The sequence below is a fragment of the Egretta garzetta genome, unplaced genomic scaffold (genome assembly GCF_000687185.1).
Source record: "Egretta garzetta isolate BGI_Z169 unplaced genomic scaffold, ASM68718v1 scaffold395, whole genome shotgun sequence".
In the NCBI taxonomy this organism is placed as follows: domain Eukaryota; kingdom Metazoa; phylum Chordata; class Aves; order Pelecaniformes; family Ardeidae; genus Egretta; species Egretta garzetta.
The window spans coordinates 76,060-89,677 of NW_009259794.1; the positions used below are offsets into that span (position 1 = coordinate 76,060).

At 51.4% G+C, this 13,618-nt stretch overlaps 1 protein-coding gene across 2 annotated transcripts in view; it reads right to left on the reverse strand.

Moving 5' to 3' along the window:
- Positions 1-13,612, reverse strand: part of ACSF3 (acyl-CoA synthetase family member 3) — a 77,645-nt gene extending 64,033 nt beyond the window's left edge. Inside the window, exons 1-3 of one of the 2 annotated variants that reach the window (XM_035895195.1) lie at positions 13,587-13,612; positions 9,731-10,462; positions 8,100-8,255 (exon numbers count right to left, since the gene is read on the reverse strand). In XM_035895195.1, coding sequence (XP_035751088.1) covers positions 8,100-8,255; positions 9,731-10,432 — 858 coding nt within the window. In that variant the 5' untranslated portion in view covers positions 10,433-10,462; positions 13,587-13,612. Of the gene's footprint in view, positions 1-8,099; positions 8,256-9,730; positions 10,463-12,967; positions 12,990-13,586 lie in introns of those variants that run through there. The other variant, XM_035895197.1, reaches the window with a different exon arrangement.
- Positions 13,613-13,618: the final 6 nt, after the last annotated feature.

Here is a 13,618-nt window from a genome sequence, read left to right on the forward strand (position 1 = left end):
ATCTAACCCCTCCCAGCCTCTTTCCCCAAAGATCTTTTTCTCTTCAACCCCCCCAGTATCTTTCCCATGGGAGGCAGCAGGATGGAGAAGGATCCCTCCGAAGGCATGGACCTGCTCTCCCAAGCCTGGTGCTCCCAAAAGCCATTGCCTCGCGCTTGGCGATGGCAAGCGGGGGTCAGGACTGTGCTGAAAGAATTGATGGGAGACAGATGCTCGGGGCTGCTCGGTCCTTGCTGTGTGATTTTTATTTTTTTTCGCCTTCACAAGTCCAGAGCAGCTGCAGGGAGTGCAGGCAGACTTCCAGCCTGGCCAGGCAGCAGAGATATTTTCACATGGATTTGGAAAAAACAACCCAAACCCCAAACCCACCACTCCAAACCACAGCAGATCCCTCTCGCACCCCAGCGTCCCATGTCCTCGCATGCCTGCTAAGCTCCCACCCTCGATAAAATCCTCCCTGCCGCCACTCCAGTCACGGGACCGGCTTTTCCCGTGTCAGTCCGCCTCGCCCCAGCAGCAGCCCCTTTTCCTGAAGATAAGCAGCTGCCTTTGGATTTGTGCCACCAGCTGCCGGGGAGATCTGCTGACAGCCAAGCGCCTCCACCTGCGCCACTCCTGCTTGGCCAAATCCGGATCCCACCCAGGGCTTTTAACGGCGGCGCTAAGGACTGAGCCATGGTACAAAGCTGGCAGCCCCAAGCCCTCCGCAGCCCCCGAGCTGTCTGGAGGGTTGTGACTGCCCAGCCAGCTGTAACAGCTATTGCTGGTTTAGAACTTCACGGTTTGAGAGAAGGATGTGGGAAAGCCTCGTTACCTGGGACTAATCAATCAATCCTGGGGCTTGGACAGGCTCACAGCAAGAGGCCAGCTTTGCCCTCCCAGCCCACGGCATCCTCCAGCACCGTCAGGCTTCGGGCAGCACAATCAATCTCCCCCTCCGTTAGCCCACGCGTCACCGTCACCACATCAGTTACCCACGGACAGGGTATCGGCAGCCCATCGGACAGGGTATTGGCAGCCCATCATTGCATTTTATTTTCCTCACCCGATACCTGAGGACTCCAAGAGCTTTTAAAAAGCCATTGGATTCTGCAGGCAAAGGTGGCTCTGCGTGCCAGGGCCGCCGGGCTTTGCACCGAACGCTCACCGGACACAAGGGAAGCGGCAGCGTGCTGATGGAAGGTGTTCAGGAGGTGGATCAAGATTCCTTTTAAGATGAACAAGGGCTAAAAATAAAAAGTTTCTAACTGCAAGAACGCAGGAGTGGGAACAGCTTCCTCTCGGCAATACCAGCAGCGAAAGCCCAGGGCAGGCTTACAGGACAGGACTGCCTGAGCCAGCAAAGAAGGGGAAGACCTTCTGTTCCCAAGAGCCTCCCATCAGCCCAACATTCCTGATTTTCTTCCCCTCCCACTCTGCAAAAGCATATCTGGGCAATTCCATGGGCTGGCCAGTGGGATTCTGTCATCAGTAAATGACTAAAAAAGCCAAACCAACAAAAAAAAAAAAAAAAGAGGAGAAAATTACACCAGTGGGTACAAACCAACCCCAGCGAGGCACAGCTGTAAGATTTTTCCCACGTGTTTCTTCCAGCAGGCGAGTGGCATGACGGCGACCGAGGAGCGTGCAAGCTGCTCCAAGAGATGGTCCTTCCCGAGAGCAGCCTCCCCAGCCAGCCTCCAGCTCTGCTAGGATCACCTGAAGCAAGAGATGCAGACGCCGAGGAGACAGGGCAGTAATGTTGGGTTTTTTTCCTTTACAGAGGCCTCACCTTCAGAGGGAGACGCGCAGTGCCGTAAACCAGGCAGAAAACACCAAATCTATCACGGCTGGGCACCTTCTACGGGGGGAAAAAAAAAAAAAAAATAAGAGAAGGAGGGCGCCAACCATTTGTATGCTAACTCTTGCAAGACCTGGCCTGATACAGGACTCCCCAAACCAGCCAGAAGAGATGAAGAAATGCAGGCAAAAATGTCTAAAAGCTGAAAAGGAAGCGACTATCAGCATGGATTTTCCCATCAGCCCACAAACAAAACAGCCTGCGCTGCTGCCTCTATTGATGGGCACCACAGCTCCTCTCTCTCCTATAAAATGATTGTATCGTTTTCAGTTGTTATTGAATTTTTTTTAAACCTTTTCAAAAGTAACAATACCCCTAATGCAAGGTTAAATCATCCCTTTACTTCCCCTTTGATCGGGGAGATGGGTTTCTGTCGTGCATCAATCGCTACCATGCGGGTAGCACCGCCGGCGAGGGAAAGGGCTGCCTGCAATTTTCGGAGCCCGACGCCGAGGGCACAAAGCTCCCATGACTCTACAGAAGCAGCAAAGGGGTGGCAGGACCAGGCACCCACGTCGGTTTATCCCCGACAAAGGCAGACAAGCGCGACCCGAGATGGGGGAGCAGCAAGGGGAGCTCTGCTCTCGGCCGTGAGCAATATGCAAAGAGAGAAGCGTTCTTCTCTTCAAAGGGAAATCGGGCCCTCGGTGGCTTCGTCTCATGTTTGTTATAACCCCAAACTGTTTGCACTTTGCACGACTCTGGTTTTAATCATTTATTCATCAGTGCAGTTTGATGGCCCCTCTGCATTCCAGGCTGAAGCTTTTAAACCCTTCCTATGCTGTAGGCATACTGAAAGGAGCAAGTGCTTTCCCTGGGACCTGGTAATATAAGTAAATATGACAGGCTCTGGTTCCGTTTTTTGTATTTCCCCCCTCACACATCAAAAGCCATTACTCTGTAACAGATGCTGAGGACAGACGGCAGATCTGGGGAGACGGGGAGACAAACTCTAACTTTTTAAAGCCAGGTCTGTGAGAAGTGATCAAACATAATCCATTCGCTAGCGACCTGCTCCTCCCTCCACCGACTCCCCTTTGAGCCTGAAATAAAATTACCCCTCTGAAGCCTCCCATTAAAGGATGAAAAGACAATTGCCATTCTCCAGCTGAAACTGGGTGGGAGACGCAATCCCCAGCACACTACGAGCAGCGTCTGAGCCGTGCCTGGTTATTGGAGAACAGACGCTGCTTGGATTTGCTTTTCTTTTAAAAATAAAGGAGAAGAGCTGCCCGGAGTGATGTTTGCAGAAGCGACAGATCCAGGGGAAAGGCTCGCTGCAGCACATGCTTCTCCTTCCCGGAGGCCACCGCCAAGCCGCAGCTCTCCCAGCGCAGCCCAGCGTGGGTATGAAGCCCCAGCACCCAGGCTCAGCCCAGCCCAGCGCGCGCAGATAACGGCGGCGGCAAGGACAAACGGTTTGCCCACCGATGTCGTGCGGGCTGCTGGTCTTCGCGGGGAAGTCAGGGGTGTAACCGTAGGATGCAGCGGCGACCCCGGAGCAACCCCTCCCAGGCAAAACCTCAACGAGCACCAGGTCCGCAGCACCCTCCCACCACGGGGGGAAAAAGCTGCCATGGGTGACAGCACGCTCGCAGCACGCCGGGGGAATTAGTCCCAAGTCACACGCTAGCTCTGGGCCCTCATCGCTCCCACCAGGACAAACGCCTAGAAAGAAGGGTCCAAATAAAATTAACGATTTTGATGGCTTTGCGTGTGACATTGTAAAACCGGGTATGGTTTTTAGAGGGCTTCCTCCTTGGAGGCACCTTAAGTCAGGCATGCAGTAATGCTGGCCCCAAGACAGCAGCTCCTTTTGGAACTTTAGGGCAATAAATCTGCATCTCGGCGCATGTCTCATGGAAGCTGTTGCAGGGCACAGACAGCATTGTCACTCTGCAGGCAGCACACCACAGCTCCAAACCTGCCCCGCAGAGCCAAGCGAGCAGCACACGCCACAGCCAGGTCACGCAGAGTTGAGATCTCACTCAGCTTCCCCCATCGTGCATCAGAGGAAGGTTTTTTCCCTTCATGTTTTGGGATACTTTCATTTCCCACTCTGCACTTAAGCCCGAAAGACCTCCTGGGATCCGATCTCAGGTTTATCACTGCAAAGAGCTGTTGCTATTACACCACCTTTCCCTTAAGGCAAGACCAGAGGTGGTCCAAGGCAAAGATGAGTAGGGTCCCATGATTCAAACTCAGAGCGGACCCACACCAGCCGAAAGCCTCAGCAGAGGATCCTGCAAAGCAGCCACTGACCTCACAACTCACTCCAAAAGTCTGCAGGGTGCCTGGCACAGCCAGGTCCCGGTCCAGAACGGGGCTGCCGACCACACGACCGCCACAGCAAGAGTGCCTGGCTTCCCCTGGGTCTGTCTCTCCAGACTTGCTGACATTTCCATTGAGTAGCAGTCACGCCACAGGGTGTGCTCAGCCTTACCAGCCATCACTGAATCGATGCGGGAAAGGGAGATGGAGAGAGGGAGTCGCTGGGGAATGGATGCTCTAGCGTCTGCTTGGTGCAAACCCCAACGCTGTCAAAAAAGCACTTGCTCATGGGCTTTCTCTGATGGCCAGGAGCAGAAGGCTCACCTTGCCCTCCTTCCTGAAGCAGAGGCATTAATCTCTTCTCCTCTGGCCACCAATTTGCACAAAAACTGTACAAACCCAGCATTTTACAAATTTCTACTCCTGCCTAAGAAAAAAGGCAGGCACTGCAAACAGGTTCAGACTCAGCTGAGAAACGCTGGCTGCCTGCAAAGAGCAGCAGTGCAGCCGGAGAAGTAAAACTTGGAAGCAACGGAATGGTATAGGGATGCTTAGGCTGCAGCTTGCTCTGGCGCCAAAGGAGGTTTCTGCCCTCCCAGTTCTCACCCTTGGAAAGAAAAAAGAAAAAACAACAGCATTGAGGCACCCTTGCCCCGCAAAGCTGCTGTGAGGAATGCACTTTCAGGCTCACCACTGTTCTCCTGCCCGCTCCAAGTCCACACAGCCACAGCGGCGCTGGAACATCTTCCCCCGCCGTCAGCGCTGTCGTTCCCCAGCACCAAACCCGGCAGCACCAGGCACTGCTCCCACGGCCTCCGGGCAGCGGCCCGAGAAGGGCTCCCCGTGGAGACACGCTGCACCCCAAGGAGTACACGCGCCAGAGGACTTCACAGGCCACGTACGAGAGATCTGCAATGCTGGAAATGAAGGGTCCATTTATAAACCCTTTATTAATAAATGATTAATAGATGCAGCCATATTTTTTAATAACTTACGATAAAAAGATGCTACAAAAAGCTTAAGCGAGGCAGTCTTTACAGATGGTGAACAAAGTGAATTATCACATGTACAGTAGCTAGTGCAAAGTAATGGATGTCCTCATTTAATAAGAAGAATCTGATTTTATGCAGCAACTTTCACGCTTGAGGCATCTCCATACACTTTAATGAGCCCTCATGGCCTCAGCAATAGCTTGCATGCAGCCGTGGACATCAGATGCTGTTTTAGTAATAGAGTGGATGTTGGTCAGGACACGGGGGTTACTCCACGGTTGTGATTTTTAACCTTTCCTTGGACAGCTACCAAAAGCAGACAGCAGGGTCTGAAAGATGCCACCTCCTAACACTGCACTGCAGGGAACGACAAGCAAGCCTTGGTCTGGGGCTTGAAACTTCTTCTAACTAAGAAAAAAAAAAAGCGCATTATTACCACCACTGAAACCAGACTGGCATCTGTACCAGCGACTATAAGGCATGCCGCAAATTATGTAATTTAATAAACACTGTAATAATAAAGTATTTATTTTGTATAATGAAGTGTTGGTGATTAGAAACCAAACACACATTGGGCATGCTGCTGCGGTTCTCTTGAACCCTTGCCAGTATCACTCAAGGCTAAATATGTCTGCAGCAGGTTGAGAGTAAGTTCCTAGCCTTGTTTTGATCAGCCTGTCAAGTGTTTTAGCTGCCATTCGAGTTTCTTTATATCACACTATAATTGGCTGCTTTCTCAAGGTGCAGCGAAGGAAAAAAAAGCAAACGTACACAACAAAACTCAGGCTCCTTTTGCAAAATCCTCCACTGAAACTCCACTGCTTTTCTGAAAGCTGATTTCAGTAGCAAAGGGCATTTTGTAAACAGCTGGTGAAAATAGACTGGAACTGAAAGGCAGCTTGCATTAAACTCCACAAGAAAGCCTTATTTACCCTCATGTGCTTTCTTTGTAGTGTCGATCAAACCACTTTCAGCTCCCAGGGGAGGCCCTCAGAAAAATAAAGGGAATAAAAAAAAAAAATAGAAAAGCAAATGACGTCCTTCAGAGCCCAAATGCACCCGAGAGCCCTCGGAACGGCGCTCGCCGCAGCAGGCACGCTTGCCACGCCGACCTCCCTGCCCAAGTTCAACCTCCAGGGTCAACCAGACGCCCTCCAGCACCGTCCCCGCTTGCCCTTGGTTGTCAAGTCTGGGGGAAGAGCTTTGATCAGAGAAAAGGCAGGCGGGGTGTCCCGCTCTCCCACACCTGAACCCATCCTTCACCGTCAGCTCATTGATTTGCAGATGTCAGGAGAGAGCAGAGAAAAACACAAGGCTGTAAGGGACAATCAATCACTGGTGGCACAGGACATGGAGAAACGCGCCCTCCAGAGGGCTTGGCTTTGCTTCCAGGCTGCCAGCACGCTCTTCTCACCAGCATAACCAGGGCTGGGGACGCTCCGAGCCCCGGCTTTGGTGGAGCACATGCTCCTACCACACCCTGAGCTTTTGGGGTGACACCCTAAACACAGCGGAAAACAATTTGGCAGCAACCACTGAGGAGACAGCACCGGCCACAGCTGCCAGGGGACCTCCCTGCCTTCTACCACAGCATCCTACCTGTTTACCCTGGAAATGCAAATCCCACAGCTGCCCCCCTGGGATTATGGGGCTGTTCCTCCTCCGAAGGATCAGTGCTCAGGCAGCAACTGGGTGTTCAGGTGTCAGGGCCATCTTGAAACAAGAAAGGAAGCGTGCATTTTCTGTGGTTGCTTCTCCGAGAAGTAGAAATAAGCAATGAAGAATCACACAGTCCTGCCGTCGCTTGGATCAGAGCCCAGGCTCACCCTCCCCTGACAGCAGCACAGTCAAAGGCTTCTGGGTGTATCCCACACTTTTGCACTTTGTCCTTTCAGTGTGACGAGGCCACCCAGCAAACGAAAAAATACAAACAGGTAAAGCAGCCTGTTTAGCTACAAAGCACAGGCTTGATGGGCTCTTTTCACTTTCCCAGGGAGTTCTGTACCGACAACAGAAGTTTCCTTTCTGCTATGAGGTGACACCAGCACCTGCAAACCCAACTGCTCCCTTAACAGTGACACTGCAGGCTCCACCATCTCTCACACCACCCGCAACACTGGGAGATGAACGGTGCTGGATCCCAGGGGCCGGTAACTGTAGAAACTGTTCTACCTTGCTGTCGGTTGCCCTCTTTCCAGTCCCTTTTCTTCCTTTCTTTAGGTCGGCTGCCTGCCACTGCAGTGAGGAACAGAGCACTGGGACTGGCGCTTCCTGTCTGGGCTAGAAAATAACATTGTAAGTGTGTCTCTACCACACTCACATAAGGCTTCCCTCCTGCTACCTCTCCTGCAAGGAGCTCTCAATTCGCAAACTCTGTCTCATATCGCTGAGTCTAAACCAACAGACCTGTTAACACTTGTTTCTCCGCAGAGGAAGAGCAATGTTTCCAGGCAAGCGATGAGTACTGGTATTTCTCTTACCTGGGCTGCAAGAAACTCTAAAGCCTGTGTTCTGTCACGTAATGCAGTACAGAACACCAAGGACATAGGATTGGAAGGGAAAATTGCAAGCTACTAAAAATTAAATACCCGACAAGCAGCATAGCTTCAAGCAGCACACCCCTAACACGCAAGAGAAGATTTCCACCTTCCCCAGTACTACAAAATTAACAACCCTTGTTCTGGGTGCAGGCGCTCTTAGCAGGTACTTAGAAGGGCCCACCTCCAGTCAGAGACCCTCAACATCACGAGGAGGGGCAGCGTAGCGTTCCAATTACATATGTCACGCTTAAACAAGTTGTAGCCTCCTTAAGAGCATGCTTACCCCAGACTGAGCGTCCAACTGAAAGCTTTTTTTTTTTTAAACAGACACTTTGTGAGCCACATGCAGCCAGTGCCTAAAGAGGCTGGAATTCTTTAAGAACTTATTTCCAAAGTTGCTCTAATTACAATGCACGGGGTCTTGCCGCTGTCAACATGCAATCCCTCCAGGCTTACCATCTGCGCGCTGAATTCGGGTAACATGATGCACGTCGCTCCCACCCAGAGAGGACAGAGGAGCTTATTGATCACCCCATGGACGTGATGTAAAGGCAGGACGTGCAGAATAACATCCTCCTTCTTCCACTCCCATTTTTCAACCAGCCCTGTGGTCTGCAGAAGAAAACGCACAGCATTAGGGCGGGAGGAAAGACCCTGGCCGCTTGAAAAGCCCAAGGTATCCAGGCCCCAGATGCCCTGGGCACAGCTGGCGGCAGAAATCCCAGACCTCCTGGAACGATGCCTGGGTACAAAAATCTTTTCTTTAGGGTCAGCATCAGCAAAATTCCCACCACAACAGCAGAATGCAAGAGGAACACCTCCCGCAACTTGTCAGCATGCACCTTCATATTTACCTGCAAAGTCCTTCCTCATTACTGAGAAATAGTCAACGATTATTTTTAAGTAGGACCTATGTAATTATTAGCCTGCTGCTGCACATGCAGAGTTGGCAGAAACAGTAATCAAAAAACCAATTTTTCCCAGAACTCTGTTTACGTAGTTTGGACACCGATGACATCGGGCTTTTCGCACCTGTAAGGGATAGTCAGTAGGAATAAATCACTGCCTGATAAACAGAAAATAGCCTTTGTGTTAGAAAAAAAAATATTAGTTTATCAAGCTTCTAAAATACTCTGCTATGAAGGGATAATTATCTAAAGCGTTAGACCTCAGGCTTCTGGGTGAACAATGCCCTTCAGAGCCCAGCGTTAGCAACTGGAAAGCTTATTTCCAGCCATCTAAAAATAAAAAAAAAAAAAGCCTTTGAACAGCGGAATTCAGTCATGTCATTCACAACCCTCTTCCACAGGGCAGGGAGCAGGTTTTCGGCTTTCTGCAAGGCAGCACAAAAGACGGTGACTGCTCAGGCCACCCCCCAGAATGATCAGCATATTTGTAAGGGAACAGATTCTTTGCCCAATATAGCCAAGCCCTGGCTCTATCCATCAAGGCTTTCATACCACTCCCAACATTGCAGTATCTGAGCACCCAGAACGTCAGCTCTTGGAGGCGTCCGTAAAGCACGATGTATTCCCTGCCCTTTTTCCCTAATGGCATGAGTCTATCAGTTGCAGGCAGCGATAACCAACTGGTGAGGTAGTCAGCAGGCTCATTCAAACTTTTAATTCCTTTTGGCTCAGAGAGCTAATGGATTTTTTGCCTTGGGGATATATAGCTGAATAATGCACAGACTTCACACAGTACTGGGCTGGGCTAAGTTATATTCCAATTAGGGGCAAAGATTCTTTCCTAGTTGTAGTGAAGAAAAGCAAACTGCACTGAAAGCCGTCTTTTTACAACAGATCTCACCCTTTCTGCTTTCCAGGAAAGCAAGAAGGGTCCACCTGCCCCTGGCCACAGTTGCAGCACAGCAACACCAAAAGGACAAGGTTTAGAGCCTCAAACACTCTTCCATGTGTTCACCTTAAAAGTGTTGAGGACTTTCAAGATACAGCCCCATGGCTCTGTGCAGGAATTCAGTTGTGGTAGGGGGTGTTGTGCTTTGGGGGTCGCCACCCCAAATCACCTCTGAAGGCCAAGACCTCTATACATTGGCACAAGCTTCACAGAGGGAAAGCAGCACTCACCACGGCTTGCACGTTCTCATGGGTGCTGAGGACACCCTTCGGTCTTCCCGTTGTCCCACTAGTGTAGATAATCATGGCTCCTCTGTCTTTCCACGAGGAGCAGGTTGTCAAGGGAGCCTCTTCCACTGCTGCATGACTTGCGGATCCATCACTGTGAGACCTAAGAAGCGGCAGAACCGGGATGCCCAGCTTCTCGGCGCTAGGGGCTATTTTCCCCACATATTCCTCTGCTGCGATGACTAGAGCGCTCTGCGAATCCTGAATCACGTACTCCAGCTCCTGCACAGGGTGTTTCTTGTAAAGGGGCACTGCTATGCCCCCGCTCATCCAGGAAGCCCACTGGGCCACCACATACGAGGCATCGTTGGGACACAAAAACGAGATCCTCTCTTCCTTCAAGTCCCTGCTGGAGCAATCCAGAGCTCTACAGATCTCCTGGGATAAGCGTAGGCTCTGGCTGAGAAGGTCCCTGTAAGTGTGCTCACCATTTTGGTCAACGATGGCGATTTTCTCACCGAAAGCCAAAGCCCTAGTGAAGACAGGGGTAACGTCACTGCCGTAGGCTGCCCGGGCAGTTTGCAGACCCCTGTGGGGACAGCCAGACCTCTTCTGCCCACGCAACCCCCATCTGCAGCAGCACAAGTCCCAGGTGAGGCATCGAAGGGGCCGGCTCACTTGGGGGAAGAGCAGGGAGACCAGCATCCTGCCAGCACCGCTTGTTTTGAAGTGATTCTGCAGAAAGCAATTATAGGAACAGATAAGTATGTGCGGTGATTACCCAGGGGTTTATTCCCACAAAGGAAAAGTGGCAGCCTTCATTTGAATAATACCCACTGTATTATTAATGTTTATGATTCAGACTGCTGCATCCCCAGTGCGCTAGGCCCTGCGCGGATGGAACAGGAGACAGAGACCCTCCCCTACGCAGCCTCTGTGTCCCAAAAAACCAGCCTAACTTAAATTATGAAATAGTTTTCATCAATCAGTAATGTCAGGGCACAAAGCAGCAGCTATTGGAGGTGCCACTCTAAGTCAGTGGGACCAGCATTTAAAGACAACAGTACCTAGCTCTTAATTTGCTGTTTCCACCACTTTGGGAAACCCCTGCCTTGCTCTGTACTTCAAGTTAGGCAGCACGGAGCTAGACACAAAATCCAAGCCTCCTAAGGTTTAGCCCGGCGGAAGATTGTTTCCTGCATGAGCTTTCCTTCGAGCAATAGCACATCTAGGTACAGGCAAGTACCCAAACCCTCCCACCTAACAGGTCATCCATCACAGACACCGCTTCAGCTCAAAAGCTTTCTTACACGACAGGTCAAGTGGTTAACAGCTCCCAAACAGCCACAGGCAGCCGGAGCCCTCCCCGCACCGAGCAGCTGGTTTCCCCAGCAAACAGCAGCAGGGAAGCGCAGCGCCACACACGCTGACCTGTGGGTTTGTTACATCTGAAATTACCAACCTGGCAGCACCCGGAGCCAGGCAGAGCATTGGGACAAGCTCAGCCGTGGCACCAGGGCTCCACCTGAGCAGCCAGAGCCTGATCTGAGCCCAGCCCAACCATCACCCTGGCCCAGCAACAGCGGTGATGTGATGCACAGGGACATTTCAACAGAGAAGATCTCCAAAAAGGGACGGAGAGGCATACCAGCACCATTAAATGCTTTACAGGAAGATCACGGGCTGGCACAAGCGTCGCACATTCTGCCTTTGTGCTTAGGCAGCACGATGACATCAACCTATCGGCTCACAGAAGAAGTTAGCAAAACAGCTTTTGTGGTAACTGGTAAGAAGTCCCTGAAGTTTGCTCTTTATCCTTCTTTTTATCCTCCTCTTCCTTTCAAAGGGAAAGGTCTGCGTAACTGTATTGGACACCGCTTGGAGCAGCTCACTGAAGCACCAGGGAAAAAGTTAATTCACAGTGCAAAATCCCCTAAGAATATAACAGGGAAATGGGACCGCAGGAACACTTTGCTGGGGAGACCGACGGTACGCCAGCGGGGAGAGGAAGAAGCAGTAAGTTCAGGGGACTGAGGAGATGCCTCAGAAGAATCCTGACCCCGCTCCACAGAGTCCAGAGCTCTGGCTGGAAGCTCAGCAAGAACAAGCACCCTCTCCATACAGAGACCATCACCGAGGCCAACAGGGGAGCAAAGACCAGGGCTGTGGCAGAAGAAGGGCTTTACTGCACGGCCCATCTAATGGCTGCTATGAAACACCACTGCTGAAGCATCCTGAGAGATACTATGACAAGAGGAGATAGCCCAAGGATGACAACTTCACTCTAAGAGTGTACACAACGCTTCCTTGATGCTGGTAATAACAACTTGATTTTTTACAAGTTCAGATTTTGGGGTTTTTTTTGTTTATAAATGCCTATTAGTGGAACAGCTCAACTCAAATAGCCTCCCAGCTCAGCTTCCCACCATGGGGAGGAGCTGAAACAAAACAGATCCAGAGAACTGGCAGCTACTGGGGGATGAGCAGAAGATGGCTTAACCCAGCTCAGGCTGCTCAGACGCGTCCTCGGGCAGCACCCGCTGACAGCAGTGAGTGTTTATTTTTGCACAGACATAGCTGCGAGCCCTGCAGTCTCTCCCATCCACCTTCAGAGCATTTCTCCAGCCAGACGTTGGCTTTGCATGTATTTTCTTTTGCATATCGACCTCAATTTCTGCTTCTGCAGAAGAAACGTGTGATTTAGTGCGGAAACATCTGGGAGGGGGAGAGGCTTTGAACCCAGAGCGTGGTAACCATGTGCACTCATGACATACACCATCAGGATGGAAAAAAAAAAAATCAACAGGTCATGACAAAGCTCGCATGACATCTTTCCATTTCTCTGTAGAGATTAAAATATAAAATGAAGAGAAAACATCACCCGTAACCTAAACCAAATCACCTCCCCCTAACCTGCGCCCAAGGCTGGCTCGCTGGTGTGATGTTAATGCCCCAGGCGTTAAGAGGGGCATTAATTGGAAGCGACCGTTTGCCAGGATCACGCCGTGCTCCAGGCCAGCGCAGCTAAGTGCACTTGGCGCACTCGCTGTTCCTCGCATGGCTCCAAGAGCAGGTGTTAGCTGCTGCTTCAGAACAGCCACTTCCAAAAATTACATTATCCCCTTTCCACCACAGTGCCAGTCCAGATTTAATGGAACAATAAACAGCAGCACCTCTAGCCAGGCCTGTGCATTTACGGGCTTCGGAGAACAAGTGTTGACTGGGTGTGCGCAGACTTACAGACACTCAGGATAAGTAACACCAGGAGCTGTTTGCTTCACCCGCCGTCGCTCGGGGGTAACACAAACTCTGGCAGAGCAAACCTGAACACAAAGTTTGTTGCTAGGGACCTCGGGCTGAAGGTCATGGCAGTGCAGCAGATGAGTTTTTGCTGCCTTGAAAGAGAAGGCTCAACCCCCACCCTCCTTGGCTAAAGTAAGAAGCGAAAGCGGCTGAGGAGCTGACGCCAGCTCCCGGCGCAATGAAACCACCGTGAAGCACAGTGGAGCTGGAAGCCGTGAGGCTGAACCACTGCAGACCCCCCCCACCTGCATCTCTCCTGGGAAGGATGGGCTTTATTCTTAGGATCACAGAATCGTGTAGGTTGGAAAAGACCTTAAAGATCATCGAGTCCAACCATTAACCTCGCAGGGCCAGGCCCACCACTAAACCCTGTCCCCCAGCACCACATCCATACGGCTTTTCAATGCCCCCAGGGATGGGGACTCCACCACTTCCCCGGCAGCCCCTTCCAGCGCTTGAGGACCCTTTCGGGGAAGGAACTTTTCCCACTACCCCACGTTCTTCCACCCCGGGCAGGACAGCCGCCCTCCCGCGCTCTGCCCCCCACCCTACTCACACGAAGCCTCGCAGCAGCAGCAGGGAAATCCC